Genomic DNA, 27,500 nt, shown 5'->3' with positions numbered 1-27,500 from the left:
ACCGATTCCGCTTATGACTCCGTCGCTTACGATCCAGTGAAAACTGCACTTTCGGAGTCGGCAGCAGAAGCGGAAAAGCATTGTGATTGGTGGGTTCTTTGGCTTCTGCTTCCGACTCAGACAATGTAGTTTTCACTCCGATTCCGTCGGGCTTATGACTCCCGCTTACGACTCCGATATTTGATTTTTACTAGGTCAAAAGCGCTCTTAGGAGTCCTTCCCTACTGAAAACCAGCCTTACTTAAGCAAGACGACGACGACGGCTACCAGAACGTTGTCTAAAAATATTATTTCCCGTTACTGTAATGATTTTGCAATTACCACAAGTCACGTGGATTGGAAATTGTGTGTTCACATTTCAGGAACAAAAACGGTGTGGATAGTTACAGAGCTCGTTTTTGCGTGACTAAAGCTGGCGAATCGACTGACTAAGAAGGGACTGCTGGCAGTCTAGTTAAATGTTGGCATATGTTTTAGTGACGGTTTATATTGAAATTTGTCTTGAGGTTCCATTTATTAACCTCCAACAAAACAATGTTTTAATTCTGTACTACTTTTTTGCAGGTGCCCATCTGATGGGCTCCTGTTATGCGTTATTTCCAGCCGCCATTGCTGACACTGTGGTCGTCAGGAAATTGCTCACACAAGAGTACAAAAGGCGAGCTGAGTTCAGTCCGCTTCTTTGGAGCAAAGCCATGAAGTTACATCTGGATGAAGTCTACACTAGACTAAAAATTGTCTCAAGACCGAAAAGGATTGTTCACCCTGCAAGCTTGGAAATAGATTTGGGTAACATTTTCAGTTGTGAAGGCGAAGGTTCCATGGCCCTAGCAGAGGGAAGTCCGGGAATCGGCAAAACCACACTCTGTCTTAAACTTGCTTATGACTGGGCGAATGAATCAATGCCTTCTACCTTCCCTATCTTCGAACTTGTGTTGTTGCTCAAATGCAGAGACTTGGACGGAGACATAATGGAAGCCATTAGTGAACAGCTCCTACCCGACGACATCGCGGTAAAGACCAAGGAAGGTCTTCTGAACTTTATCACGGACCTTGTTAACCAGAAAAGAATTCTTATCATTTTGGACGGATTGGACGAGCTCCCTGAGAAATCACAGTATCATGTGAGCAAACTTCTCAAACGACGTATTTTACCGTTTTGCTATGTGTTAACCACAACTCGACAAGAAAAAGGAATTGAAGCCAGGAAACAATTTGCATTTGATATTTGTGTTCAGATTGAAGGATTCACTGAAGAAGATTCTTTTGAGTACATCAGGAAGCATTTTAAGAATATTGATCCATCCAAGGGAGAGAGGCTCATTGAGGAAACAAAAGAAAACACTTTCTTGCATGCCCTGCAAAAAAATCCTCTAAATTTACTTCTCCTTTGCGTTGTTTATGAAGATCATGAAGGAAAACTGCCGTCTTCTCGTACTGATCTCTATCAAATCATTGTCCGGTGTCTGTTGAGAAGATATTGTGAGAAGAACAGTGTGAAGGCTTGTGAAGAGGACAGCGATTTGGAAAAGCAATTTGAAGCAAATATCCTTGTTCTTGGAAAGCTGGCTTGGGAATGCTTGCTGAATGATCGTCATAGTTTTCGGGAAGATGAATTAACAAAGCTTGAAAGAAGTGATGACAAATTAGTAGTTCGTTATCTCGGCCTTGTATTCAAAGAAGAAAGTTTGAAGAGATTGAAACCAAATCATGAATACTTCTTTCTTCACAAGTCGTTCCAAGAGTACATGGCTGCGTTCTATATTGCGCATAAGTTGCGAAGAAACCAGTTTAAAGTATTTAAGCGCTTAAGCTTTAGGCGGTTGGTCATAAAATTTCCGCAAGTGTTTTTATTTGTGTGTGGAATACTGCGCAAGGAGGCAATTATTCTATTCACACAGATTGGTGAGAAGCTAAAGAGTAACTGGGACTGGCTCCAATGCGAAACAGAAGAAACGCGTTTCTTTCTTGAGAGCTTTAGTGAAAGTGGGAACCCTGAACAAATGGCTTACACTCTGTTTTCATTCTTACCTTTTCCACGGGTCCTACAGTTATTTATAGATTCCGGTGAATTCGACTATTCTGTTGGTGGCGACTTAGTTAGACTTCTAAGTACCTGCACAGGAATTCCCGAGGTTCCTAAACCAGCTGAAGTTCACCTTAAAATAATGGCGTCTTGGAATTTTACCGCTTTTAGGGAGCTTGCGTCTATTCCAAATGTAACATCTATTTACTTCCTTGCAGAGAAGTACATTTTCAGGTGTCGTGAGTTTTTTAAAGAAATTTCCAATTTCGCCTCTTTGTGCGAGTTGACGCTACCATCTGCAGTTGAGTGGGAAATTGTTGCTGAATACCTAAGAACAAACAAAACCTTAGAGAAATTGACATTTGCTTTGTTCGATGAGAGTGACGATGGCTGGGCCAAGGCTCTTGACGCTGGATTATGTGCGGATACACCACTGTCGTCTGTCGGTCTCAGAATTCATGGTTCATTGAGTCCAGCTGCTTTACAAGCTTTAGAGAATCTCTTATTTAACAAATTTTTGTCCTCTCTCTCTTTATATATCTACGGAGATATGCAAGACTCGCTTGCTGTGGTCCTAGCAAGAGGCTTTACAGGTGAAATTGCAGTTAAGGTCGTTGATTTGTGTGTCTGTGGAAAGCTGAGTCTTCATGGTGCTAGGTTAATAGAGCGAGGTATCGTAGGAAATAATTCCCGTACTAAGTTTATTGTTTCTCTTCGTGGAGAGGTTCCTGATAATTGGCCGGCTGTTGGGAACAATCTGCATTCACGATTCGGACAGAAAACACCCGCTTTAATTACAATCCACCCTAATACCTTCAGCAAAGTGACAGCCAGTCAGGTGGCAGATTTTCGTCCTTTCGGGATTATGGGTGGCTCACGCGTACGACAAAATGTTACTCTAAATGTCTGGGGAGAGTTGGGTGATGATGGTACAGAAGCTTTACTAGAAAACTTATTGTGCAGCCCACTGTCTCACCTGACATTGGACATTCACGGAAAGTTAACCAATGACATTGCTAACTTTACAGCAAGATGGGCTGACGAACGAAATACACTGTCCTCCTTAACTATCAACACTTGGGAAGAGTTAACCAAAGAGGGGAGAACTCTTTTCAAAGAACTTAAATTAGACAAGAATCCAACAGTTACCCTTAATGTTTGTGACGTTCCTGCTCCTCCAGAAGAATCGCGTGACAACGAATTTGTTTCTATTGACAACCTTGATTCTCTCGTTGCGCTCTTTAAGGAAGCCAAAAATACCAGGAAACATAATCTCAGCGCTAGAATCAGTATTGAGAGCGACGACGAGGCTGAAGAGTGCAATGTTTTGCCAGGAAAGGAAATTCTTAAAAACAGTGATTTGGGCAACGGCGTGCACGCTGGAGTAGCAAGCAATTCCAACTTCAGTCGTGAACCAGAAGATGGTCTTGATCACGTCTTGGCAAGCAACACCACACTGAATGATCTCCGTTTGACATTCGACGACCACGACGACGACGACACGAGCTATTCATGGGCACTCCCCCTGGGAGATGGTTTGGCACGCAACACATCACTGAAGAATCTTACCCTAGCAATTCACTACTACAAGAAGAGCGGTAAATGGAGAGAAAGCCTCGGCAGTGGTGTGGAACGCAACACATCACTGAAGAATCTCACTGTGGTAATTGAAAACAACGCTTACGCAGTTGCAAGTGAACTGGGCATTGATTGGGCACGTAGCACATCAGTGGAGAATCTCTTTCTAACAGTTAACAGCGACTCAATTGTATGGGATTCGTGGAAACGCGGTACAGACGAAGGATTGGCACGTAAGAAATCTCTGAAGAGTCTCATTTTGACAATTAACAACTTTGGCGAATTAACGCTTGACTGGGAAGTTGACAAGAGCTGGGAAAACAACTCACTAAATAATTTCTCTCTGACAATTAATAACTACGGCAATATACGTCCTCTTAGTTGCTTCGAAGGATTTTTTTTGCAATTTAAGTCTTTAACTACGTTTAATTTGACACTCAACTTGTGCGGCAAGCCAGGTGAAGACATTTTATATGATCTTTTGGAGGAAGCAATGAAAAGTCAATCACTTAAGACACTGAGATTGAAAGTTAACGATTCACAAATTACAAATGGCCGCCGTAGATACGACTTCAGCAGATATGTGCTAACGTCTCCATCACTTTCGCTCATAGAAGTAACTGTCAGCTTCTATGGTGTGGAAAAAAGCTCGAGAGAATGAAAGTTGGAACGTAAAAGCGGTTGCTTTGGAACATTGCAGGTACCCACCTATCGGATTCTCTTAAAGTAGAGTATAAGTTGTCCAGTCAGTCCCTCTGTTGTTTTTTGTAGCGATTTTGCAATTTCCTAGCTTAGGATCGCAACTTGTCGCTTACGAGGAGAAAATTGTCTCACTTTCGGATCATTTGATTCGAAGACAAAAGAGGGAAGCGCCATCAAATTTCTTCTCTTTTGTTCTTGAAAATGGCCTGGTTTTTGTAATAGTGAACTTCATTCCCCTTGCTATCGTCGGCTTGACTAAAACAACTGGGTATAAAGAAGGCGCCGACTCTTTCTTCCAGCGAGTCTTTTCCGCTTTAATGTAACGTATGCAGAATGAATGTAAGAAATAAATGTTCTGGCCCCAGTTGTTCGAACGATGGATAGCGCTATCCACCGGATAAATCACTATCCAGCGGATAAACACTGGCAAAACTAATTGAGTTATCCAGTGGATAGTGATTTATTCGGCGGATAGTGCTATCCATTGTTTGAACAACTGGGGCTTGTACTGTAATCTAATGTATGGAAAATGTTTTTAGAAAAAATTTTCATAAAGTCAGAAAATTTTCAGGTAATTTACCCGTGACTGTAAACAGTAATTAACTAACCAGTTTCTTATAAGGACTTTAGCGTTAGTAACTTGTGCCGATCAGTTACTTGATTTCGTTTAGTCATTCTGCATGCATAACATTTTGCGTAATAGGCCACTTTGAAAAATACCATAATACTCTTTGTTCATTCGCCCAATTTTTGCATAGGCATCGTTTTTGTTTTCTCTTGGGACCAATGTAAGTCCCAAAAGAAACTGGAAACAATGCTTATGCAAAATTTGGGGGGAAAACAAAGAGTATTATGGTATTTTTCGAAGTGGCCTATTATACCATGACTCCCAGTACCATTAGTTTAATCTTAATCTGGTACATCAAACAGGAAGTCAAACATCTTCAATCATTGTTTTCGCGCAGACAAGTGATTGAATCGATGGGTGTTATGAGCAAAATCAGGGAATTTACTCACAAGCTTTTCGGGTGATAGACAGCAAGTGCAAGTGAGACGATGACCTTTTAAATTTGTCTTGATGTCAACACATTTGAATTACTAATTATCTTTATTCTTCTAGAGGTGATTTGTTTTCAAGTTTTCAAAAACCTACCGCATCAGCAAATTGGTTGCCGTGACACCTATGATGTTTTCTTTCTGTCAAAGCGTCAGACGCAATATGAATGAAACAACTCCGTCCCATACCTTCGTTGGAATTTGTGTTTGATTGTCATTGAAGACGACTGTCGAAGACCTCGGAGTTTGTAAAACATTCTTCCATGGCGATCAAGGATGACTCAAGATCTGGAAACCAAGGAACTTGTTGTAAAATAGCACAAACGAATTCAAACCTGCAAGCAGCTGTCTTTTTAATTGTAGTACTGAATTTCGCAGAGCCTTTCTATGCTTTGTTTGAAGAGTGGCAAGTGATCTACGACCACAGTTACAGCTCCTTTTATAGAGCGTGTTGGTCAACTTGGTGTCGGAGCTCAGGCGTTGTGAGTGACGCAAGGGAACCAGAATTGTGACGTAGTAGCACAATGGTGGAACTACATTAGTTTGGTTAAGCCTCAAGAGAGACCGCTGCCCAGGGACAAGGACAGTTGCTATACGTCATGCAGCTGTCTGTCAACCCTCGCATGATTAATCTATCAGATTGAAGCAATCTTGTTGTATTAATCATGCGCATATGTATGCTCTCGTTCTTGCATTTTTGAAGTATGTTTTTACTGAAATGTAACATAACGGTTGTTGCCTGTTACTGAAGGAACATTTTTTCTGCACGTCCTAGGTTGCCATACATAAAGTAGATCTTTGTAGCACCAAGAGAAGAAAAGACACTTTGGAAAGGTATCTGTTTCCAAAAGTTCTTTTGGCTATTCAGAGGTTCCAACCACTGTAACAAAAGATATCCTTGTTTTGACTTCAAACAAAGCTCTATTTGGTACAATAAGTAACAATAGTTTATCTCAACACGTATCCCCCCTTGTATATTTAAGCCAACTCTTTCTTATGCAATTTTATTGAGTGGCAGTTGTCGCATGTAGATTTCTTATTTCCTAACGTTTTAAAGTTACTTGCCTAGAAGGTTTAAATTAAGCAGGCCAAGATGGTCTAAACTTGTGATTTACCCAAAAGAATTAATTCACGTTGATATTTATCGGTCTTGGATGTTTTCTCAAATTTTGACCAAGTCGTTCCAAGGTCACTCAACGTCAGAAATTGCATTCAAGTCCTTGGAAGAAATTTGAAGACATAATGGCTTAGAAATCTAATATGTTAACAAGTTAGCTGGGAAAACATAAAGGTAACTTTAGTCAATGGTTACTTCTAGAGATCAAATGAACTTTTTCAATTGTAGTTATTACTTGAAAGATGGAATTTTACAGTGGTTATTTCCAAGTCAGTAGTCTTATTTCGAATTGTAATGAGTAAAGGAAATAAGTTTCAAAGCCTTTCTTTATGTCATTGAGCTATGACAATCACAGTGGCTTTTGAGGGATCGTTTCAAGTCGGCACTGGAAGGAAGTGTCATAACTTGTCCATTCTCGTCCCAAGAGCCCTTCGTTTCTTTTGGTCACGTCGGACCACGTGGCCAAAAGAAACGGAGGGCTCCTGGGCCGAAAATGAAACCTATCAGGCCTACCGCAGTGATGGCCAGTGTATTACCATGGCTCCTACTCCTTTCACCTCCAGCGGGCGTTTTGGAGTGAGGGCACCCAGTGATGATGCGAACAGTAAAGCTGTAATGGGGTGGCATGTTCTGACAGTAGATATGAATTAAAACTATGAGTTCGGACTTACCGGACCCCGTTTTGAAATACCCAACTCTTTTTAGCCTCGCTTGTCATGGAGCAATTAAGAGAAAAATTAGGTGTGCAAAAAACTTCCTTTTCTAACATGAAACAAAGCTCGTTAAGGATACTTTTTGGTCGGAATATCAAACACAAGCCTTATTAGTGACTTGACAACAAAAAATGGTGATAAAGCGTTGTTTATTCTAAGGAATCGAGTGCACTCTTTTGTGGCCGAGAACTGGGCTCGCTGGCCGATAACTGGGCCCACGAACGAAGCCTCCATTTTCGTTATAACTCCGGAGAAAACAGCGTTGAGCAGCCGATAGCTTTACATGTGTTAACTGAATGCTGAAGCTAGTTGTCTTTGAAATTTCAAGTCCTTACAGCTATTCCAAGGTAAGAAATACAAGTTTGCGTTTTTTCAGGGTCGTAACGAGGTATATTTTTTCATAACTGATCCCGTATTTTTGCCCGGAATTTTGATCCCTGATCCCGCAAAAATTTGTTAAGTCTGATCCCTGATTCCACAAAGACACTGCTGATCCCGATATCACGGGTTGTGATCCCAGATCCCGGAGCTGTGATCCCTGATCCCACCCCTAAAAAGGCTGTTGATCCCTGATCCCATATACCTCGTTACGACCCTGTTTTTTGTGGCTGAGAACTGGGCCCCATACTGTACTGTGATAAGAAGGCGCTCGGGATGGTTTGTGCGGGCTTACACCACGTAGTACCTTCCAGATGTCGCAATCATGGGTACCACGTGACTTTCATATAACACGTGACTGCTACTCCCATCACTGTGTTTGCATTTACGTTGGTCTTTGCAATTGCTCTGCACTCTGATTTTGACACTGATCGCCTCAATTTGCCGTCCTTTAATTATAAGTTGAGTTATCATCGTACTAAGGGACGAACTCTTCGGATTATGTAGACTCGGAGCCTCCCCGGCGATAGCTTCCGCCTAGGCCTTCCAGAGAAACTTCGCGTGACAATTTACAAGGTCGTTTGAATCATTAGTATGCAAGAAGGTAAGACTGATTTTCACATCCCAGAATTACTTACAGAATGCCCCCTTCGGTTTGACGTCCTTAAAAGAATGTGATGTGCTGTAGCAAATTCATACGACTAAATAAAATTGCACGGGGATGAATCGTGCATGTAATTTACGCGACACTCGCACATGCAAATGACATGTTATGGAATTTCTGAACTACAATACTCGTCACAAATCGTTGAAACAGACACCGTTTCTCTCGAATTTTCTGGAAAAATCCTGAGATTTCTACTTGACACTGTTTTCCCAACTGAAATGTGCCTTCTCCCTCCCCAATGTTGAGCCACGGGTGTTTTGAAGCACTGAGACCACTGTGATACCCAAATCAACATTGGGGAAGTGGAAATCAAGATTTTTGACGAGTATTGTAGTAATAGACACTTTAGCACTTTGCTCTAAACTAGGTTTCTCGTAGGTTGACAAGGCATTTGACCTATGACCGGTCCTTTCACGAATGAGTTTTTCTTCAACGCCTGAATTAAATAACTTAGTGGCACAGGCAATTCGCAAAGAATGAGCCTTTTTCCGATTAATTCCAGCCTCCTTGCACATATTTGGTAGGATTGCATTTAGCGCGTTAATTCCTACTGGACTTTTCTGAAAGGAAAACTTATGTTTAGCTGCCCTCAAGTAAAAACAATCACTTTCCTTGGCTTTACACTCTACGAAACCAATATGCATTCGATACACTTCTAACAAACAAGGATTGTGTTTTTCCCCAACATTGTGACAAATATGTTTGATTCTCTTTGGAACATATTTCAGATCAGTCAAGCCCCCATGAAAGGTTTTGCACAAATTCTCCTCAAATTTAATAAAGTTTGGACCTAACTCAAATTCTTTAAACTCAATTTCCTGTGCTCGCTTCCCCTCAATCCAAAAATTTTTCCATTGTAATAATAAACAGTATTTAAAAGAGACTTAGCTCTTCCACAGCCTAACAGTCCTTTACTCCAAAACAATTCTTCCTCTTCGTCCGTAACTTCCTCCTTTTCCTCCTTCTTGGTTTCAAGAGAAACACCTTCGTGCGTCGTAACTCAAATTCTTTAAACTCAATTTCCTGTGCTCGCTTCTCCTCAATCCAAAAATTTTTCCATTGTAATAATAAACAATATTTAAAAGAGACTTAGCTCTTCCACAGCCTAACAGTCCTTTACTCCAAAACAATTCTTCCTCTTCGTCCGTAACTTCCTCCTTTTCCTCCTTCTTGGTTTCGAGAAAAACACCTTCGTGCGTGGCGTCTTTCATTTCTGCGTCTAAGCATGGACAAAAAATAGCAAACCTCAAAAGTAGTAGATCATAAATTTCGTAAAGATTCTAAGTTTCTGTATCACATAAAGCACACTGGATTAAAATATAACTTCTCCAAACTTACCTTTTATCACTGCTGTCTAAAGGATTCAAAGCATTCCCTCCATTTCCATCCTCCAAGTGCTGCTTTAAGCCACAAACAATTCCATACGAGGAACGAGGTGGATACCAACCACCGTTCTTATTAGCAACATCCGGGACGAATTTTGTGAGCCAATAATTTAGGAAAAGAGTATCCAAGTCCTCCAACTCCTCTTCGAGACTTTGCACACAGTGCACATCATATTCTTTGAACATGCTTTCCGGGTCAAGTATACAGAATTTTGGCTTGCTCGTCCATGTTTCGGAACTAGCTGGACGCCACTGAATGCAAATTGTGGCTACTTGAAATAAACAAGCTCCAGTTGTGAAAAACACGGACATCATCACAAACTGTGCGCTGATTAAATAAAAGAAAGCAAAAATCACATGCTTATGTGATTTTTGCGTTCTGTGCTTATCGAAAACAAAAGTTTTCTCGTGTTTGGAAACCTCGGTAAAACACTCTCACTCGTTTTTGAAATATTACATCAAGAGAAAAAATTCCAAGTTAACAAGAGCAAGCTACCCATGGTGACCATGCAAGCAAAAGAATAAAAGAAGTTTTAAAACAATTATATCCGATCTTCATTGGTACACTAAACGAACGAAATCAAAGAAAGAATGCAAGAAAAAGGGTATTCAATACAAGGTGGGGTGGGTGGTCAGCAAACCAAGTAGTGTCCCCAGTAGCCAGCCAACATAGCTGGAAGTAGGCTGGCCACACAGAGTATGGGCCTGTTCTCTGCGTGGCTTTGCCGCTCGTTAATTTGCCTCTTGCACCAACAATATGGCCAGCTACGCAGGCTATAATTATCCCTAGTCAACAAGATGTACACTGTAACTTAAAGGGGCACGGTCATGGTAAAATTAATTTAATGTTTTTACCTCAGAACTGGGTATAAAAACCTATGACATTCCTGATGACCCACTGACAAGATACAATTATGAAATATATTTAGGGCACAAACTGCTGCAGTGTATTTGTACTCTAAGTCATGTTTTTTCTGATCCTAACTAGTATTCATTCGCATAAAAAGAATATATAGGGGTTTGTATCAAAAAAAGGTCACTGCCATCCTTGCTGCCATTCATAGGCCAGGTCACTCATCCATAACTTTAAAATAGTGTATTTTTAAGAAAAGACCAATCTTTACTCTTTGTTCTGCTCGAAAAAGCCAACTTTTATTTGCTTACCCCTCCCCTCCTCTAAATGAGGTCTAAGGAACTCCTATGCTTATGGACTGTTACCTCATAGTCTTTGCCCAGCCAGCGGTGACAGGGCTTCCTGTGATATTAGGTTGCACCTATCTGGACTTTGGATTTCACAGAGAGAGAGAGAGAGAGAGAAAGAGAGAGAGAGCGTCAGACATCAGTTACGTTAGGAAGTGGCAAAAATCAAAGGAATTTATACAGGTACATGTTGATAAAACCCTTTGATTCTGTGCCATGGGGCACTTGATTACAAAAAGACATGCATATTTCATGCGTGTACATACAGTGTATTATTGGATACAAGGTCCCTAAAGATCTTAGATCACAGGCATTATATGTGTTACTGGAAATTAATTTAGATTTACTCATTTTCTTAGGTTCAATGGATTTTTTGCTCTTGAAAAGTCTGCTTGGTTTCTGTGCTAGATATTGGGGATGCATTCAACAAGCTGCATGTATGAATTGAGTAAGTTTTTGTCTGATTTCTGAACTGGTTACATGGTAGACAACAAAGACAACATGTATTTGCCCTGGTAGGTTAATTGTTACTTTAGTTATCAAAAACATTTAACCCATGAAGCTACTGCATGTACTCTAGAGTTAGATGCAGAGATGCCAACCTCCAGAGATCTAAAATCTAGAGATTTTTTTTTCATCTGGACCCCCAACCCCACCCCACAATAACCTGCGCACTCTCCCCCTCCCCCCTAAAAAAATCGAACACACACACCCCCTGTAGCCCAGCAGCTCCTTCTGAATAAAAGAAAAATGAATCTTACATTCACTCACATACCTGCCAACTCTCCTGGTTTTCCCTCGAGTCTCCAAGTTTTTCAAATCTCCCAGTCTCCCGGTTAGAGCACCAAATCTCCTGGGAAATTCCCACATGTACCGTGGCCTTTTTCAAAAAGTTTAAAATTAATGTAGTTATTTTCGAGATGTCAAAAAGGAAAATGAAACGAGGTGGATTGCGCTGTTCTCGATCAGAAAACGTGAAACGTGGTAATCAAGTGCTGTACGTGTAATGAGTAGAGCGAGTTTCAATGTCGTAAAACCAAAACCAAAGTAATTACTTTGGCCAATCAAAAAGGACAGAGACTATCCAGTAAACCAATCAAAACTCGAAGTAATTACACATAGCTTACACAGCGCGGGAAAATGTGCACACGCGAGCCACGATTGGTTTTGGTTTTACTTCTGATTGGTTGAAAAAATTGCGTGAGAACTTTGAAGATGAGTGAAGTAATCATAAACCAAAGCAATTATCTAATAATTACTTTCGACACTCAATTGAAAACCGCTCTATCGTAATTGGTCAGAAATCAACCAAATTGCACAGTATGTCAGAAAGTTGGCATGGTTATGGAAACAATTATAGCAATACTGAAGGTACATGCTGTTTTAACGGAGAGACGTTGGGAACATTCAGAATGCCTTAATAATTGAGCAGTCTTTAAACGGTTCAAAGTTGTATTTATCCGGGAGATTTGATAACCTGTTCTGGAGACTGGGAGACGCGTTCCATCAGACATTGTTGAAAATGACATTCTTACAATGCAAAAATTTATTATAGAAGTCTCCAGATTTTTGTACTCTACGGGTTGGGAGGTATACACTCACAAGGTGGCATAGCTTGAGCGAGAAATTTGCAGGAAAACAGGAAATTTGTTTTGATATTTTTTTTTGTTTACACGAAGATCCAATCAAACAATAATTTGGTTATGTGGCCTTGATAACAAATGTTTAGTTCAGGGGTGTAGCCGGAGAGGATGGGGTGTCCTGGGGTGCCTGTGACCCCCCTTTGTGACAGTCAACAATGTAATTTATGTCACCTGCAACTTAGGGGGTATTTGCATGAGACCCAGACAAACTCAGACTTGTATGAACTTGTACCGTTATGAAATTTTTGCACCTGTTTACGTGAAACCGGGACGAGATGCTTGGTGCCTAGTTTCGGGATGCAAAGATATGTTTTTTCTAATAAATATATGGCTGACCCAAATTATACAGGCTTGAAATTTCTGGACCCAGTCTGAGATTTGTCGTGATTGAAGGCGCGTTTACAGTTGCGTTTTACGTAAGACAGAGCTTGAGGAGGGCAGGTATAAGTGTCTTCAATCCTTTTTAGAGGGGGGTTTAAGCTAGGTTGAGTCCATAATTCAACCTAGGTAAAATGGGCATCACAAATTTATCCTACAGTGTAGATAAAAACGGATTCAACCTGAGAACAGATCATTTTTACCTGCAACAATAATAGCCACTCGCACACTGTCAGCTCATAGAGGTGCAGCCTATGCTTTACTGGTAAAACTTGATCCAAAGAATTGTTGCACTTTGCATTGTTACATTTCGCGTTAAAGAAGTTGGTTACATTTTGCTTTAAAAGATTGTTACAATTGGCTTTAAAGAAATTGTTACATTTTCATTTTTGGGTCAAAAGTTGTCACAATTTGGGTTAATGTTACATTTTGCGTCAAGAGTTGTTACATTTTGCCTTACTTGTTACATTTTGTGACGTAACAGACTTCCTTGTTTTAGTGTTTCTTTGCTGATCAGATGTCAAACTATAATTTTGATCAACTTCTTCAGACTTGTAGGTTCAACATTTTCAAAATAGAAAAGGTCTCGTTGTTGAATTTCATGCTCACATTCTTCTGGTTTCAAAAAATCTAATCAAATGAATTGTCCAAACCTGCATGTGTTCTCCTTTGAAGCTGGATGTGTTTTTTAAAATTTGCATTATTTTTGTATTTGGACTCATCAAAAAAACATAAGGGGATCAATAGTTACTTCAGAAAAATTAACCTTTTATAGAGTTTACTCTGTCTCATGCCAGATGATTTTACTCGTCAATTGCCCAGGGCACTATATATGTAGGTGTGAATATGGAATACATGTAACACCCTCCATGTCCCCTGTATGGTCTATATTCATTTTATGTTTTATACCTAAAGAATGTCTGGCAAATTGTTGAATGGACAGAAATGGTCCTGTGGCTGGATTTGGAGGCAAGTGTCCTTAAAGTATTTCCCCCCTTTGCAAGGTAGCAATAATAATAATAATAATAATAATAATAATAATAATAATAATAATAATAATAATAATAATAATAATAATAACAATAATAATGCAGCTCTAGAGAATTGGAAATTAGGGAAGTTCTTTTGATAGTCAACAGCTGGGTAAAATTAATAATGTTTACTTCGTCTCAAGGACAAAAATTTTCATAAGTAGTACATCATTTGTGAAAGAGAATGCTCATGTATAGAAAACTGTGTAGGTGAAAAATGTGCAAACAATTGAACACCCAAACCCCGGCTTTGACTCAGACTTGTTTCTCCATCAATGCCAAAGGATATCTAAAAAGAGGTCAGAAAAATTACCTCTACTGTAATAAATTATTACATTATTTTTCTTGATTTTGTTATTCTTGGGGACGTTACAATATTATTAATTTACTTTCTTTGAATGCGTTTTCTTTTGTTCATGGGACTTCTCATGGTAGAGAGACTTTTCAGAGAAAGTACCCCATAAGTAAGATTTGAACTTGGTATCTCTTCATTCAGAGGCGCTCATTGACCACTAGACCACAAAATGTTACGTGACAGACTAGGGGGTAAATATTTATTTAAAGAATTGAGTGTGTGACTGGAAATGGTTTTTTGTGTTTTCGCTGCATGCAATATCCAGTTATCTTGTGTATCAGTATTAACACATCTCACCAGGCTAATATTCTCCCGGTATTGTTAAGAAAAAGTATTAAATATTTTTAAATACCACTGTAGGAGCTCGTAAAGCAACCGTTTACTAGTTTTGATTGGAATCAATGCCTGATTAACAACGTTTTAAATGTTAACAACTTTTCTACATGTACAATCGCACTTAACCCTATGGTTGAGTCACGGACTTTGGACTTCGGATTACAGGATTGAACTGGATATTGAGCAAGATAATGTAACATACATTTGTAAAAAAGACACTGAAATATTGTGAACTTTGAAGGAAATCAGTTAATTAAACATCCTTCGAAGAAAGTGTACTTGTACAGGTAGGCTACCTGTAGCCTCTTGCTGTTTCTGCATTTGATCTGGCTTTCCACAGAGATCTCCCTATACTGGCTGTGCATATGACTGATTGATTGCTGACATCCAATAAAGTAGTAAAATACTCCTGCATTATTAATGATATTGAAGAACAAATAAGTATGAACTCGTGTGAAATTCGTTAAAAATTTATTGTTTTCATTATTCTTATCCACAGATTATGGATTGGTGCAAAGATGATCCTGAAGATTGTGTGTAAAGGCTTCTCAAGATTTCAGTAATGTCATCCTGGGTAATTACTGGAAGTTGCTTTAAAAAATATAAATGTAGAGTGCTTGTGCTATGGTTTCAGTGCAGCTGGGCCACCAACATAAATATTCATATATTTATTTCTTGCGCTGGATGAAAATGAAGCAAACGTGGTGTTGATAAGTGCAGTTTGCTTAATCAACCTTCATATTATAGGTCAAGCATTCTGCTTCTAAATGGTCAGTCATCCATTTTATTAATGCAAACAACTTTCTCAGTCAGTGCGTATCCTCTGCAAAATATACTACTAACACTACCATTTCCACTCCTACTACTACTTACTACTGCTGCTACATCTGTACTTCTCCTACTCGTACTCCTACATGTCATGTACATGTGCGGTACAACTTCTACTACTGCTACTGATACCAATATATCAAACTTTGACACGTTCTAAATTCTCACCATTCAAAACTAACAGCTGCTGTCCCATGTCCTCTTGTCCAATCAGCACTTTACACTGTCATTAATTTTATATTTCTTCATGTTAACCTGTCTTTACAGTAACTCACAGTAATGTCCAGCCTCTGAAGTCAACTCTAGAGGGGAAAAGCAGAAGGGCTACATGTTTTCCAATCTTGGACATTAATAATTGATGTACATGTACCTTCTGTTACAACTGTGCGGCCCAGTGGTCAGGGCGCTTGCCTTGAGATCTGGGGATCCCGGGTTCAAGACCCGCTCTGACCACTCGTTGAATTTGTTGCTGGTAGTCCCTGATTCAACCTCTCAGCTGTACTTGTAAATAGCCAACTGGTTTGCCTCCGGCCAGTTGGGATTCTTAGCAGTTGTTGTTGAATGTTCTGTTCTGTCATAATTGTGTTTTCATTGGCCCTGAAAAGCCCCTATGGGGAGTGGTCAATTTATGTATTTATGTATGTCTGTCTGTCTGTCTGACTCTTGTTGACCAGCATTGTAGCCCTCATCAAAAGCATTTAAGACTCGTGGACGATGTTCCTTCAAACCTTCCACACAGAATGAGTGCGGGGGTAACCCCAACCCTAACTCTAACCCAGACCTAATCACACCCCCTACCCCCACCACTCACCCCTTACCCCTCAGCCCCATCTCCTACCCCTGGAATAAACAAGGGGCTTCAACATAAACCTAAACTTAGCCACCTTGGAAATGATCAAGGGTGTAACCCGAATTTGACCCCAATGCTAATGGTGTTTGTTCTTTAAAAAAGTGGTGCTTCATCCATGGTTGAGTACACTGCACAGAAATCTGATGGTCTTATCAACTGAGTTAATGAAAATCAGTTAAGAAAATCTCTGAGGTAAAAAGGGACTGTTAATGAATTATGTAGTTAATTTATTTTTATCTTGTGTTTATTACAGGATCCCTCCTTTCCCAGCACCTCATTTTCTGCATCACAGGAAGCCCAGGAAAGCATCTCAGGCCAAACACCAAGAAGGAAACTTAAGGTTACTTTCCTGAGCAGTGAATGGAAATCTACAAAAGGAGGCTTGTCAACAATCAACAGAGAGCTTGCCATTCAGTTGGCAAAACATCAGAATGTGGAAGTCAGTATGTACCTTCCTCAGTGCAGTGAAGAAGATGTAAGGATTGCAGGGGAAAACAATGTTAAGCTCAAAAAAGCGAAAAAACTGATTGGATATGAACCCATTGAATGGCTATCTTCTGCACCAGAAAACCACAAGATGGATTATGTGATTGGACATGGGCTAATACTTGGACAACAAGTGCAGCTCATTCAGAAGCAACTACCATGCAAGTGGGTTCAGGTTGTGCATACAGCCCCTGAAGAGCTAGGAATGTTCAAAGGATATGCAAATGCAATTTCAAAATCGGAGAAGAAGCACAGAGCAGAGGTACAATTGTGTGAATTGGCAGACCAAGTTGTAGCAGTTGGTCCCAAGTTGGCTGATGAGTACTCTTGCTATCTCCGTCACTGCCAGAGGGATCAGTCTGTATTTGTACTCACACCCAGCATTTTGTCTGAATTTTCTCGGGTAGAGCAAGCAGCTGAAGAAAGAATGACATTTCGTGTTTTGGTTTTTGGGCGCAGTGACAATGAAGATTTTGAGTTAAAGGGATATGACATCGCAGCCAAAGCCATTTCTGAGTTAAATGAAGAATCTTACAAACTGATCTTTGCCGGGGCACCACTTGGAAAAGAGGAGAAAGTAGCAGAGAAGTTGTGTCAACATGGCATTGCACCAAGACAACTGACAGTTCGCTCCTTTAAGGAAAGCAGAGAGGATCTAGGCAAATTGTTTTGTGAAGAAGATCTTTGTTTAATGCCATCAAGAACTGAAGGTTTTGGTTTGGCCGCACTTGAAGCATTGTCCGCAGGTCTTCCTATCCTTGTTAGTGGGAATTCTGGTTTTGGAGATGCTCTGCAGAAGGTGCCACATGGTTCAAGCTGTGTAGTAAATTCTGAAGATCCTGCTGAATGGGCCAAGGCAATTAAAAGTGTCCGTAAAAAAAGCAGGGATGTTCGGCTAGAAGAGACAGCGGATCTTCGCACACAATATGCAAAGAAGTACTGTTGGAAGGAACAGTGTGATGAACTGGTGAAAAGGATGTCTGATAGCATTTTTGGTAATTGAAAATAATGACATGTTGCTTGGTTCATCTTGGTAAGGCTGCAAGTGAACATGGGTGGTCCTTAAGGCAAATTCATTCATTCAGTTTAAAACACAAGGAATGATAATGAAAGGAATGTATAATTATTTGAAATGCAGGTTACAGATGAATGAGAGAACTGAGTGATCCTCACTCTTAGCTGGACAATTTAAAGTGCCCTGTGACCAAAAAATCAATTGTTTTTCTTTGGATTTCAAAACTATGTTAACTAAACACTAAGCGACCAAAGTCTTCAGCCTTGATTTCAAAGAGACATCTGTTTATTTTAACTGGAATTATCCTATTTAATGGTCTGCCATTACTAACTTCAAGATCTTTAAAGAGCTGAATCGAGGAGAAAATGACATGAAAGGCTCACTTGTTTAAAAATCGAATGTGTGTGTACGCTGCAGAATTAATATGCAGCACGAGAGTTTTGGGCTTTTGACTTTTAAAATCACTTGTTGCATATAATTTGAATTATGATAAGCTGCATTCACACGCTGAAGCTTTAATCTAGTGAGTAAATGACATCACTTTTCCCTGGATCAAACCCTTTCAGGTCCAATCGGTCAGTTTTTAATGTGAGTAATGGCAGACCGTGAAATATACAACTTGCACTCTAAGTAAACGCCTTTTGGGTAAAAGTCAAAGCCCAAAATTTTGCCAGTCAGGATTTAAGCAAACACACTTTCAGGATCTGACTGAGCTGACTACGATGCTGGTGTAATGCTCTACCAACTGAGCTATGAAGCCTTGCAGTTAGTAGCAGGTCAGTTTGTTGGGCTTATTTGTTCTCGTTAAGGACTCGATGAATGAAATGAATGTATTTTTCCGATGTCTATAAAGCGATAATATTGCTTAAATTGTCCACAGCTCTAAGTGCGACGATCACTCAGTTCTTACACAAGGGATGGTGCCAGTCATTTGTTTGTGGAGTTGCATTCAGCCCTTGTTTCTGCATTTCGTAACGCTTTATTTGCATCCATGCATGTGGAGCAGACATGCGTGTGCTATGTAACTAATTTGGCTCTATTGGCGATTTAGCGATTTAGTCCAATCAACTCTCAGAAAGAGTTAATTCTAATTGAGCACAAATCTTTTTAAGCAATTGTTTGTACAGTACGTGACGGACTAAGATGCTGTCGATGATTTGTCTGGTAGGAAGTACTCATGCAACGGAAAGTGGACGAGACTCATCATTGACAAGGAGATACTTGCTTAGTACTGTGGGATCTGAAGCTTATGTTGAACCCACTCGAGCTGGGATTGATTGCACAGGTGAAGTCTTATTGTTCATTGCTAATCTATAATTAACATTCCTGGATATGGTCACTGTGTGTGTAGATTCTCTTGTAAAGGAAGTTGCTTAATTGACACTGATCACATTTTAACTCTGGGTTCCTTAGATAAAAATGGAAAAAGACCGTTACATCCAAGTGACACCCCACCATCAAAGAAACAAAGGCATGATACAGACACCTGCAGAGGTAAGGCCTCCTATCGAGTTCATTAGGGAATGGGTTGATCAAAATATTTTATCTTTCCGTGTTTCACGGGCAATAAGACAAGCTTAGCGTAGATTAATATCAGAGTAAACAAGGGTTATCCAGCTTTTAACCGAAACTAAAAATTTGTGTTTCTCGGTCCATTGCTAAATTTGCACACAATTGCATAGGAGCTCAACAAAACACTAAGAAACGAAAAGGTTATTCGCTTGTGAACTTTTAGTTTTTTGGTGGCATACAAAGGAGCTGCTTGTTTTGTAATCTTGCTCTGTGGGATATCAACTTATACAGTTATTTGCCCTGTTTCCGGACACTTTTTGCAAAACTGTAATATCTCACCGCAAAACAACACTAAGGAGCTAAAATTTAGCCACAATGTATCTTCCACCGGTGGTAGGTAGGGTGTGAAGTTTCACCGCTTGAAGCTCTTTAGTTTCTTTGTCACGGTAATTGCGGAAAGAGTCAGTCAAATTCGGTGCCCAAATTCCGGACAGGTTGCCCTGTAGCTCATTTTCTTCGCCGTCGGAATCAATCGTTTCTTTCATCTCTTCTTTTTCTTCGGTCGTAAGTAAATTACTTTCGGTGGAAGTTTCGTTCTATCAGCAGCAACTGCTAAGAGGAGCGTGGAGTTTGTTTTTTTCGGTGCTGTAGTGTTTCAAGGAAACTGTTCGGCTGCTACTGAATTTAAGAGTTTGGCTGGACGGCAAACCGCATAGTCGTCTTTCACGTCTCATTCATATTGAACGTCCTGGCCAATTGGTGTCCATGACGTTGAATGAACGTGAAAAACTATTTTCAGAAGTGACTTGTCTATGGGTAGTGATTTTCTTTCATTTTTGTTTGTGTCCTTTGTTTAGGAACTCCGATTACATGTACTCCACATTGTATTGATCATCGTAATTGCACGGCGATGTCCAGACGAGGCAATGCTTTTTAAAGATATTTAGGGAATGTAAAGAGAAAATTGATCTGTTTTCGGTTTTAATCTGATTTCTTAAATTTTCAAAGCAAACCTCCATTATTCCACCGTAATTTGAAGTGACAAAAACCGAACCGAAAGTCACCAACGAAGATCAATTATATCCACACATACCCGACGATCGTATTACACTTCATCATGATATGCATCCATTATGGTTACCATAGTGTGCGCAATTGAAGGTTGCATCACCAAGAGGTGGTAATTCTAATTCAGACAAAAGCATCTAAATTTGAATACGATGAGAAAAATCTCCCGATAGAAAATAACTGTACAGTACACATACGTGTTATTCTTATGGCAGAGATCCATCCAGCTTCTGAGGCTTCATCAATGACAAGCAGTCACTTGGCAACTACTGTAGATACACATGACAGACCTGTGTATAGAGGTACCTGTATAGCGTTTATTATTTGTTAATAAATGATAGAATAATAGGCAATCAAGTGGGAAAAGGTAATGGTCTGTCAAGTGTTGTTATATCATGATGAAAATGCAAGTGAAATTAATCCTTAATTGCACAAGGGCACATTGCGATTACATGGTTATCACAGAAAGGGCAAAATCATCGAGGAAAGTTTGTTCAATGCCACGACAAATGACGATCAACTTATTTTCATGCGTTTAAAGTTCCATTTAATAAATCGATGCTGTCAACAGAAATTTATCTTAATTTAATTGAACTGTATATTTTCACATGTGGGAAAAAGGCAATTTAATCAGATTCAGAATCTGGAAGAATGTGCTTGTAAGTAACCAGGATCAATCAATCATGCCCTCTTGATTACCAAAAGTGCTCACGTGATTAAGAAAATAACCCGTCCGTCTCAGCCAATCAGAATTCAGTAATTTTGCCCCGTATGTGATAAGCATGAATAAAAATGTTCCCGTTAGGTAAACAGTAGCTGTTCCAGCAAAAATAAAAATACAATAAAAAGCAGGTAAATAGAAGAAAAAAGGAGCCCCCCGCTCCTGTTATAAGTGTGTGTGCATACATCTTGTGTAACTGTAATTGTTTTTTTCGAAGTTGGCGTAGCAGGAAGACAAGCTGCAGAAAACCTGGAGAAAACACCCTCTCTTCACATCTGTGAAGGTAAGGCTTCATGTTTAGTTTTTCACGGTGACTTTATACAAAATGCTTGATTTTAAAGATCAAGGTCTCTCGCAACGCAAAGTAAATACTATGGAGCTTAATTAAGCACGCCACGTTTCCAGACTCGGACGGCAAGCGGAAGTGAACAGTTCGCATGTAGGACAGTAGTGTCTCCCAGATTTCTAAACTAATCATCTCTAATGGAGAAAAGATAGTTAGCAATGTAAGTGTGGTTGTCTGAAGACAAGTTTTTCCAAATATCTTTGAAAAACTTTTAGAACACCTTTTTTTCTTTGTCCCTTTTAAGGACGTTCGCGCCAAAATCTTCCTACGGTGAGATTTTCTTCATTTCTCGCATATCGTTAGGTCATAAAGTACTTACTCCAAAAATGTACAAAAAATTGGGGGTCACCGACTTCGTTTCGGGGAAAATGGCAGTGGAAAATGCCTTAATTTTCGATATATCTGTCATAATAACGAAAGGTAGCCTCATCTGCTCATCCATCGAAAATCCTAAAAATAAACTGTTAGAGTGAAGGTTTCCGTGCATAGGTTTTTAGGGGTGGGATTTTAAGATAATTTCATGCCGCTAGGGATGTCGTAAACAGTAGAGTTCATACTGGACGAGCGTTTTCGTAACCTCTATCCGTTGCAACCACTACCGGAATTCGATGGCACGAGGAAAGAAAATTTAAAAAAAAGATAACTTCTTACGGTGAGATTTTTTTCATTTTATCTAATTTTGTAGATAGTAAGTAGAGTAAGTGATTCATGATTAAAAAAATAGGGGTCACCGATGATCCAAGGGAGTAAAATCGATGTGATTTTACGAAGCTCTTGGAAAACTTCGTTTGTCACGTTTTTGCGTGACCTGTCGGGGAAGGACTGGAACCCAAGAGAGGATCGATCGTTGAAGGGATGAAAGGTTTTTACCCCAAAACAAAGCTTTCTCGAGCATAGCAACGAAATTTTAAGCAGTCATTATCTTCATGGTTAGTGTTTTGTATAATATTTCCCCATTGCCGTCATGCTCGTCTTCTGGAGTGTGGTTTTTGTGAAATTTAATCGCTGGTTTTTTCCACGCAGGTCCGCACTATTCAAGCCGACGATGACGAAAATACTGCTCTATTTTCACGAAAGTAAAGGATAAGAACTTCAAAAACATACATTCATTTTGAACTTAAGTTCGTAGGGTAATAAAAACATTAAAAAAAGAAACAGCCCCATTAAATTTACGCCACGGTTGGTCCTCGAGTTTTCCAAACTTTCAGCCACTACTAGATCAGCAGCTACCTTTTAAAGAGCTTTTCCATCCTCCCGCTCACTTCTCTTTAACGTTTCATGATGATTCGGAAATAAATGTGCCATTCTTTTGCCAGCCTGGAATTTTTTGCACTGCGTTTTTGTCGCCATGTTATTATAACTAATGCTTGAACAATATTTATGAAAGTCAAGTAGACTAGTGCACGACTGATAAAAACAACGCGATCATCAGTCGTGCAGTAGTCTACTTGACTTTCCTAAATATTTTTAAGCAATTTTGACTGATCACGATCTTCTCTCATCCAACGCTGTGCAAGATTTATCGTCCACGGTTTCTGCAAAGGTTTTAAAACCTCAACTTCAATAATGCTCGAAGTAATGCGTGACATATTACAGTCGCGTTACCTGCGCAGTTACGTTGCGCACAAACAATTAGCGCGAACGTCCTTAAGTCCCGCAATCGAGAGGAAAGTGCGAGAAGAAGAGACTGCAGGCGTTTCTTTAGCCTTGTTCAGAATTTCCGTTATAATCTAATTGACTTCTTTAGCTTGTACGATTTGTTTTGCCATTTCAGACCAGGTGATGTTACTCTTCAGGACAGTTTCTTTCAATTGTCATCTTATGCGCATGCTTATGTACGAATAACTTATGAAAACACAAAAGGAGAATTCCCTTGAGAACACCACTTGGTCTGAAATGGGAAACGAAACGTACAAGCTGGCAAATAATTTGACAAATTTACTCCGCCTTTTTTAGCGCTACCAGAAATGAAGACCAAAATAAACACTATAGTAACGCCACATACGTTCGTGTGTGGGAATATTTACGTGCGGCATGAATTTCCATGCATTTCATTGCCGTACTCCACAAAACAACAACGTGAAGTCACCAAATTTTCGAGATAGGACGCAGATCTTTACAACCTCTAATTTCATTGGATCCCTTTAGGGCGCAAGTCTATTGTTTTTAGAGTTAGGGTTCATTGTTTCTTTTCTATCGTTCTTTGTGTCCATTGTTTCCTGAACCAATCCCGAGAGCCGTTGTAATAGCTGCGTTATATTTTTGAGGTGACGTTTTCGTCGCCGTCGCCCAAACAGAACTATGGAGTTTAAGCAAAGACGACGGCTACAGCTACGGCAATGCCACGAAGAAAGAATATTATTGGTTTAAAAAGGAAAAATAAACGTGCTGCACGTGCAACACGAATTTTCGTGCATTTCTCTGACGTACTCCACAAAACAACAACGTGAAATCACCAAATTTTAGGTTTTGACGACAACGTGAGCATACAGCAATGAACCATCAATTTTCTATTTTGACTTTAATATCGCTCGTACCCATCCAGTTACTGGATAACAGTTTGCTCTTAAAGGTAAACAAGAAAGAATAATCGCGAAATACTTGCGACTGCGCTAAGTTTTATTTTGGAATGACATTTCCGTTGACGTTCCGGTTATTTAATAATATTTAGTTTCACTAGCAACCTTTGTGGCTTCCCTAATAGGCGTTGACAGAAGAATCCACCTCACAAAAAGGGGTTTCTCTCCACTAACTAAAACATTAGGGAGCTTAAAGGCCGGTTTTCACTAGTGACGGAGTCAGAGTCGTAATCATAAGGGCAGAGCGATACGATCTAGTGAAAATGAAATTGTCGGAGTGGGAAGCAGAATACCGATTCCGCTTATGACTCCGTCGCTTACGATCCAGTGAAAACTGCACTTTCGGAGTCGGAAGCAGAAGCGGAAAAGCATTGTGATTGGTGGGTTCTTTGGCTTCTGCTTCCGACTCAGACAATCTAGTTTTCACTCCGATTCCGTCGGGGTTATGACTCCCGCTTACGACTGCGATATTTGATTTTTACTAGATCATAAGCGCTCTTAGGAGTCCTTCCCTACTGAAAACCAGCCTTACTTAAGCAAGACGACGACGACGGCTACCAGAACGTTGTCTAAAAATATTATTTCCCGTTACTGTAATGATTTTGCAATTACCACAAGTCACGTGGATTGGAAATTGTGTGTTCACATTTCAGAAACAAAAACGGTGTGGATAGTTACAGAGCTCGTTTTTGCGTGACTAAAGCTGGCGAATCGACTGACTAAGAAGGGACTGCTTGCAGTCTAGTTAAATGTTGGCATATGTTTTAGTGACGGTTTATGTTGAAATTTGTCTTGAGGTTCCATTTATGAACCTCCAACAAAACAATGTTTTAATTCTGTACTACTTTTTTGCAGGTGCCCATCTGATGGGCTCCTGTTATGCGTTATTTCCAGCCGCCATTGCTGACACCGTGGTCGTCAGGAGATTGCTTAGACAAGTGTATAAAAGGCGAGCTGAGTTCAGTCCGCTTCTTTGGAGCAAAGCCATGAAGTTACATCTGGATGAAGTCTACACTAGACTAAAAATTGTCTCAAGACCGAAAAGGATTGTTCACCCTGCAAGCTTGGAAATAGATTTGGGTAACATTTTCAGTTGTGAAGGCGATGGTTCCATGGCCCTAGCAGAGGGAAGTCCGGGAATCGGCAAAACCACACTCTGTCTTAAACTTGCTTATGACTGGGCGAATGAATCAATGCCTTCTACCTTCCCTATCTTCGAACTTGTGTTGTTGCTCAAATGCAGAGACTTGGACGGAGACATAATGGAAGCCATTAGTGAACAGCTCCTACCCGACGACATCGCGGTAAAGACCAAGGAAGGTCTTCTGAACTTTATCACGGACCTTGTTAACCAGGAAAGAATTCTTATCATTTTGGACGGATTGGACGAGCTCCCTGAGAAATCACAGCATCATGTAAGCAAACTTCTCAAACGAAGTATTTTACCGTTTTCCTATGTGTTAACCACAACTCGACAAGAAAAAGGAATTGAAGCCAGGAAACAATTTGCATTTGATATTTGTGTTCAGATTGAAGGATTCACTGAAGAAGATTCTTTTGAGTACATCAGGAAGCATTTTAAGAATATTGATCCATCCAAGGCAGAGAGGCTCATTGAGGAAACAAAAGAAAACACTTTGTTGCATGCCCTGCAAAAAAATCCTCTAAATTTACTTCTCCTTTGCGTTGTTTATGAAGATCATGAAGGAAAACTGCCGTCTTCCCGTACTGATCTCTATCAAATCATTGTCCGGTGTCTGTTGAGAAGATATTGTGAGAAGAACAGTGTGAAGGCTTGTGAAGAGGACAGCGATTTGGAAAAGCAATTTGAAGCAAATATCCTTGTTCTTGGAAAGCTGGCTTGGGAATGCTTGCTGAATGATCGTCATAGTTTTCGGGAAGATGAATTAACAAAGTTTGTAAGAAGTGATGACAAATTAGTAGTTCGTTATCTCGGCCTTGTATTCAAAGAAGAAAGTTTGAAGAGATTGAAACCAAATCATGAATACTTCTTTCTTCACAAGTCGTTCCAAGAGTACATGGCTGCGTTCTATATTGCGCATAAGTTGCGAAGAAACCAGTTTAAAGTATTTAAGCGCTTAAGCTTTGATCAGTTGGTCATAAAATTTCGGCAAGTGTTTTTATTTGTGTGTGGGATACTGCTTGAGGACGCAAGTACTCTATTCACCCAAATTGGTGAGGAGCTGATGAGTTACTGGGACTGGCTCCAATGCAGTGCAGAAGAAACGCAATTCTTTCTTGAGAGCTTTAGTGAAAGTGGGAACCCTGAACAAATGGCTTACACTCTGTTTTCATTCTTACCTTTTCCACGGGTCCTACAGTTATTTTTTGATCTCAATGAAGTCGGCGATTATGTTGATCGCAACTTAGTTAGACTTCTAAGTACCTGCACAGGAATTCCCGAGGTTTCTAAACCAGCTGAAGTTCACCTTAAAATAATGATGTCTTGCGATTTTACCGTTTTTAGGGAGTTTGCGTCTATTCCAAATGTAACATCTCTTTACTTCCTTGCAGACAAGTACATTTTCAGGGAACCTCGGTTTTTTAAAGAAATTTCCAATTTCACATCTTTGTCCCAATTGACGCTACCATCTGCAGTTGAGTGGGAAATTGTTGCTGAATACCTAAGAACAAACAAAACCTTAGAGAAATTGACATTTGCTTTGTTCGATGAGTGTGACGATGGCTGGGCCAAGGCTCTTGACGCTGGATTATGTGCGGATACACCACTGTCGACTGTCGGTGTCAGAATTCATGGTTCATTAAGTCGAACTGCTTTACAAGCTTTAGAGAATCTCTTATTTAACAAATTTTTGGCCTCTCTCTCTTTATATATCTACGGAGATATGAAAGACTCGCTTGCTGTGGTCCTAGAAAGAGGCCTTGCAGGTGAAATTGCAGTTAAGGAAGTTGATTTGTGTGTCAGTGGAAAGCTGAGTCTTCATGGTGCTAAGTTAATAGAGCGAGGTATCGTAGGAAATAATTCCCGTACTAAGTTGATTGTTTCTCTTCATGGAGAGGTTCCTGATAATTGGCAGGCTGTTGGGAACAATCTGCATTCACGATTCGGACAGAAAACACCCGCTTTAATTGCAATCCACCCTAATACCTTCAGCAAAGTGACAGCCAGTCAGGTGGCACATTTTCGTCCTTTCGGGATTATGGGTGGCACACGTGTACGACAAAATGTTACTCTAAATGTCTGGGGAGAGTTGGGTGGTGATGGTGCAGAAGCTTTATTTGAAGGCTTATCGCGCAAGCATGTGTCTCACCTGACATTAGACATCCACGGAAAGTTAACCGATTACATTCTTAACTCCACCGCAAGATGGGTTGAGGAACGAAATACACAGTCCTCCTTAACCATCAACACTTGGGAACAGTTAACCAAAGAGGAGAAAAATCTTTTCGAGGAACTTAAATTAGACAAGAATCCAGCAGTTACCCTTAATGTGCGTGACGTTCCTGCTCCTCCAGAAGAATCGCGTGACAACGAATTTGTTTCTATT

At 40.0% G+C, this 27,500-nt stretch overlaps 2 protein-coding genes across 7 annotated transcripts in view; both read left to right on the top strand.

Moving 5' to 3' along the window:
- LOC137984645 (uncharacterized) overlaps positions 1–5,564 on the top strand; it is a 28,106-nt gene extending 22,542 nt beyond the window's left edge. For both annotated transcript variants that reach the window (XM_068831866.1, XM_068831865.1), the window contains exons 9-10: positions 565–4,304; positions 5,427–5,564. In XM_068831866.1, coding sequence (XP_068687967.1) covers positions 565–4,265 — 3,701 coding nt within the window. In that variant the 3' untranslated portion in view covers positions 4,266–4,304; positions 5,427–5,564. The remainder of the gene's footprint in view (positions 1–564; positions 4,305–5,426) is intronic.
- Positions 5,565–7,942: 2,378 nt separating this feature from the next.
- The window catches only part of LOC137984640 (uncharacterized), a 23,823-nt gene continuing 4,265 nt past the window's right edge, over positions 7,943–27,500 (top strand). Inside the window, exons 1-10 of one of the 5 annotated variants that reach the window (XM_068831844.1) lie at positions 7,943–8,174; positions 11,182–11,270; positions 13,787–13,847; positions 15,065–15,139; positions 16,497–17,724; positions 18,913–19,029; positions 19,158–19,238; positions 20,540–20,626; positions 21,263–21,328; positions 24,826–27,500. The exon at positions 24,826–27,500 is cut by the window's right edge and continues 1,413 nt beyond it. In XM_068831844.1, the coding sequence (XP_068687945.1) occupies positions 15,128–15,139; positions 16,497–17,724; positions 18,913–19,029; positions 19,158–19,238; positions 20,540–20,626; positions 21,263–21,328; positions 24,826–27,500 (4,266 nt within the window). In that variant the 5' untranslated portion in view covers positions 7,943–8,174; positions 11,182–11,270; positions 13,787–13,847; positions 15,065–15,127. Of the gene's footprint in view, positions 8,175–11,181; positions 11,271–13,758; positions 13,848–15,064; positions 15,140–16,496; positions 17,725–18,912; positions 19,030–19,157; positions 19,239–20,539; positions 20,627–21,262; positions 21,329–24,825 lie in introns of those variants that run through there. The other 4 variants (XM_068831843.1, XM_068831845.1, XM_068831846.1 and 1 more) reach the window with 4 other exon arrangements.

Source organism: Montipora foliosa, chromosome 14 (genome assembly GCF_036669935.1).
Source record: "Montipora foliosa isolate CH-2021 chromosome 14, ASM3666993v2, whole genome shotgun sequence".
Taxonomy (NCBI): domain Eukaryota; kingdom Metazoa; phylum Cnidaria; class Anthozoa; order Scleractinia; family Acroporidae; genus Montipora; species Montipora foliosa.
Note: the sequence above shows the minus strand (reverse complement) of the source record. Positions and strands in the feature narration are given on the sequence as shown.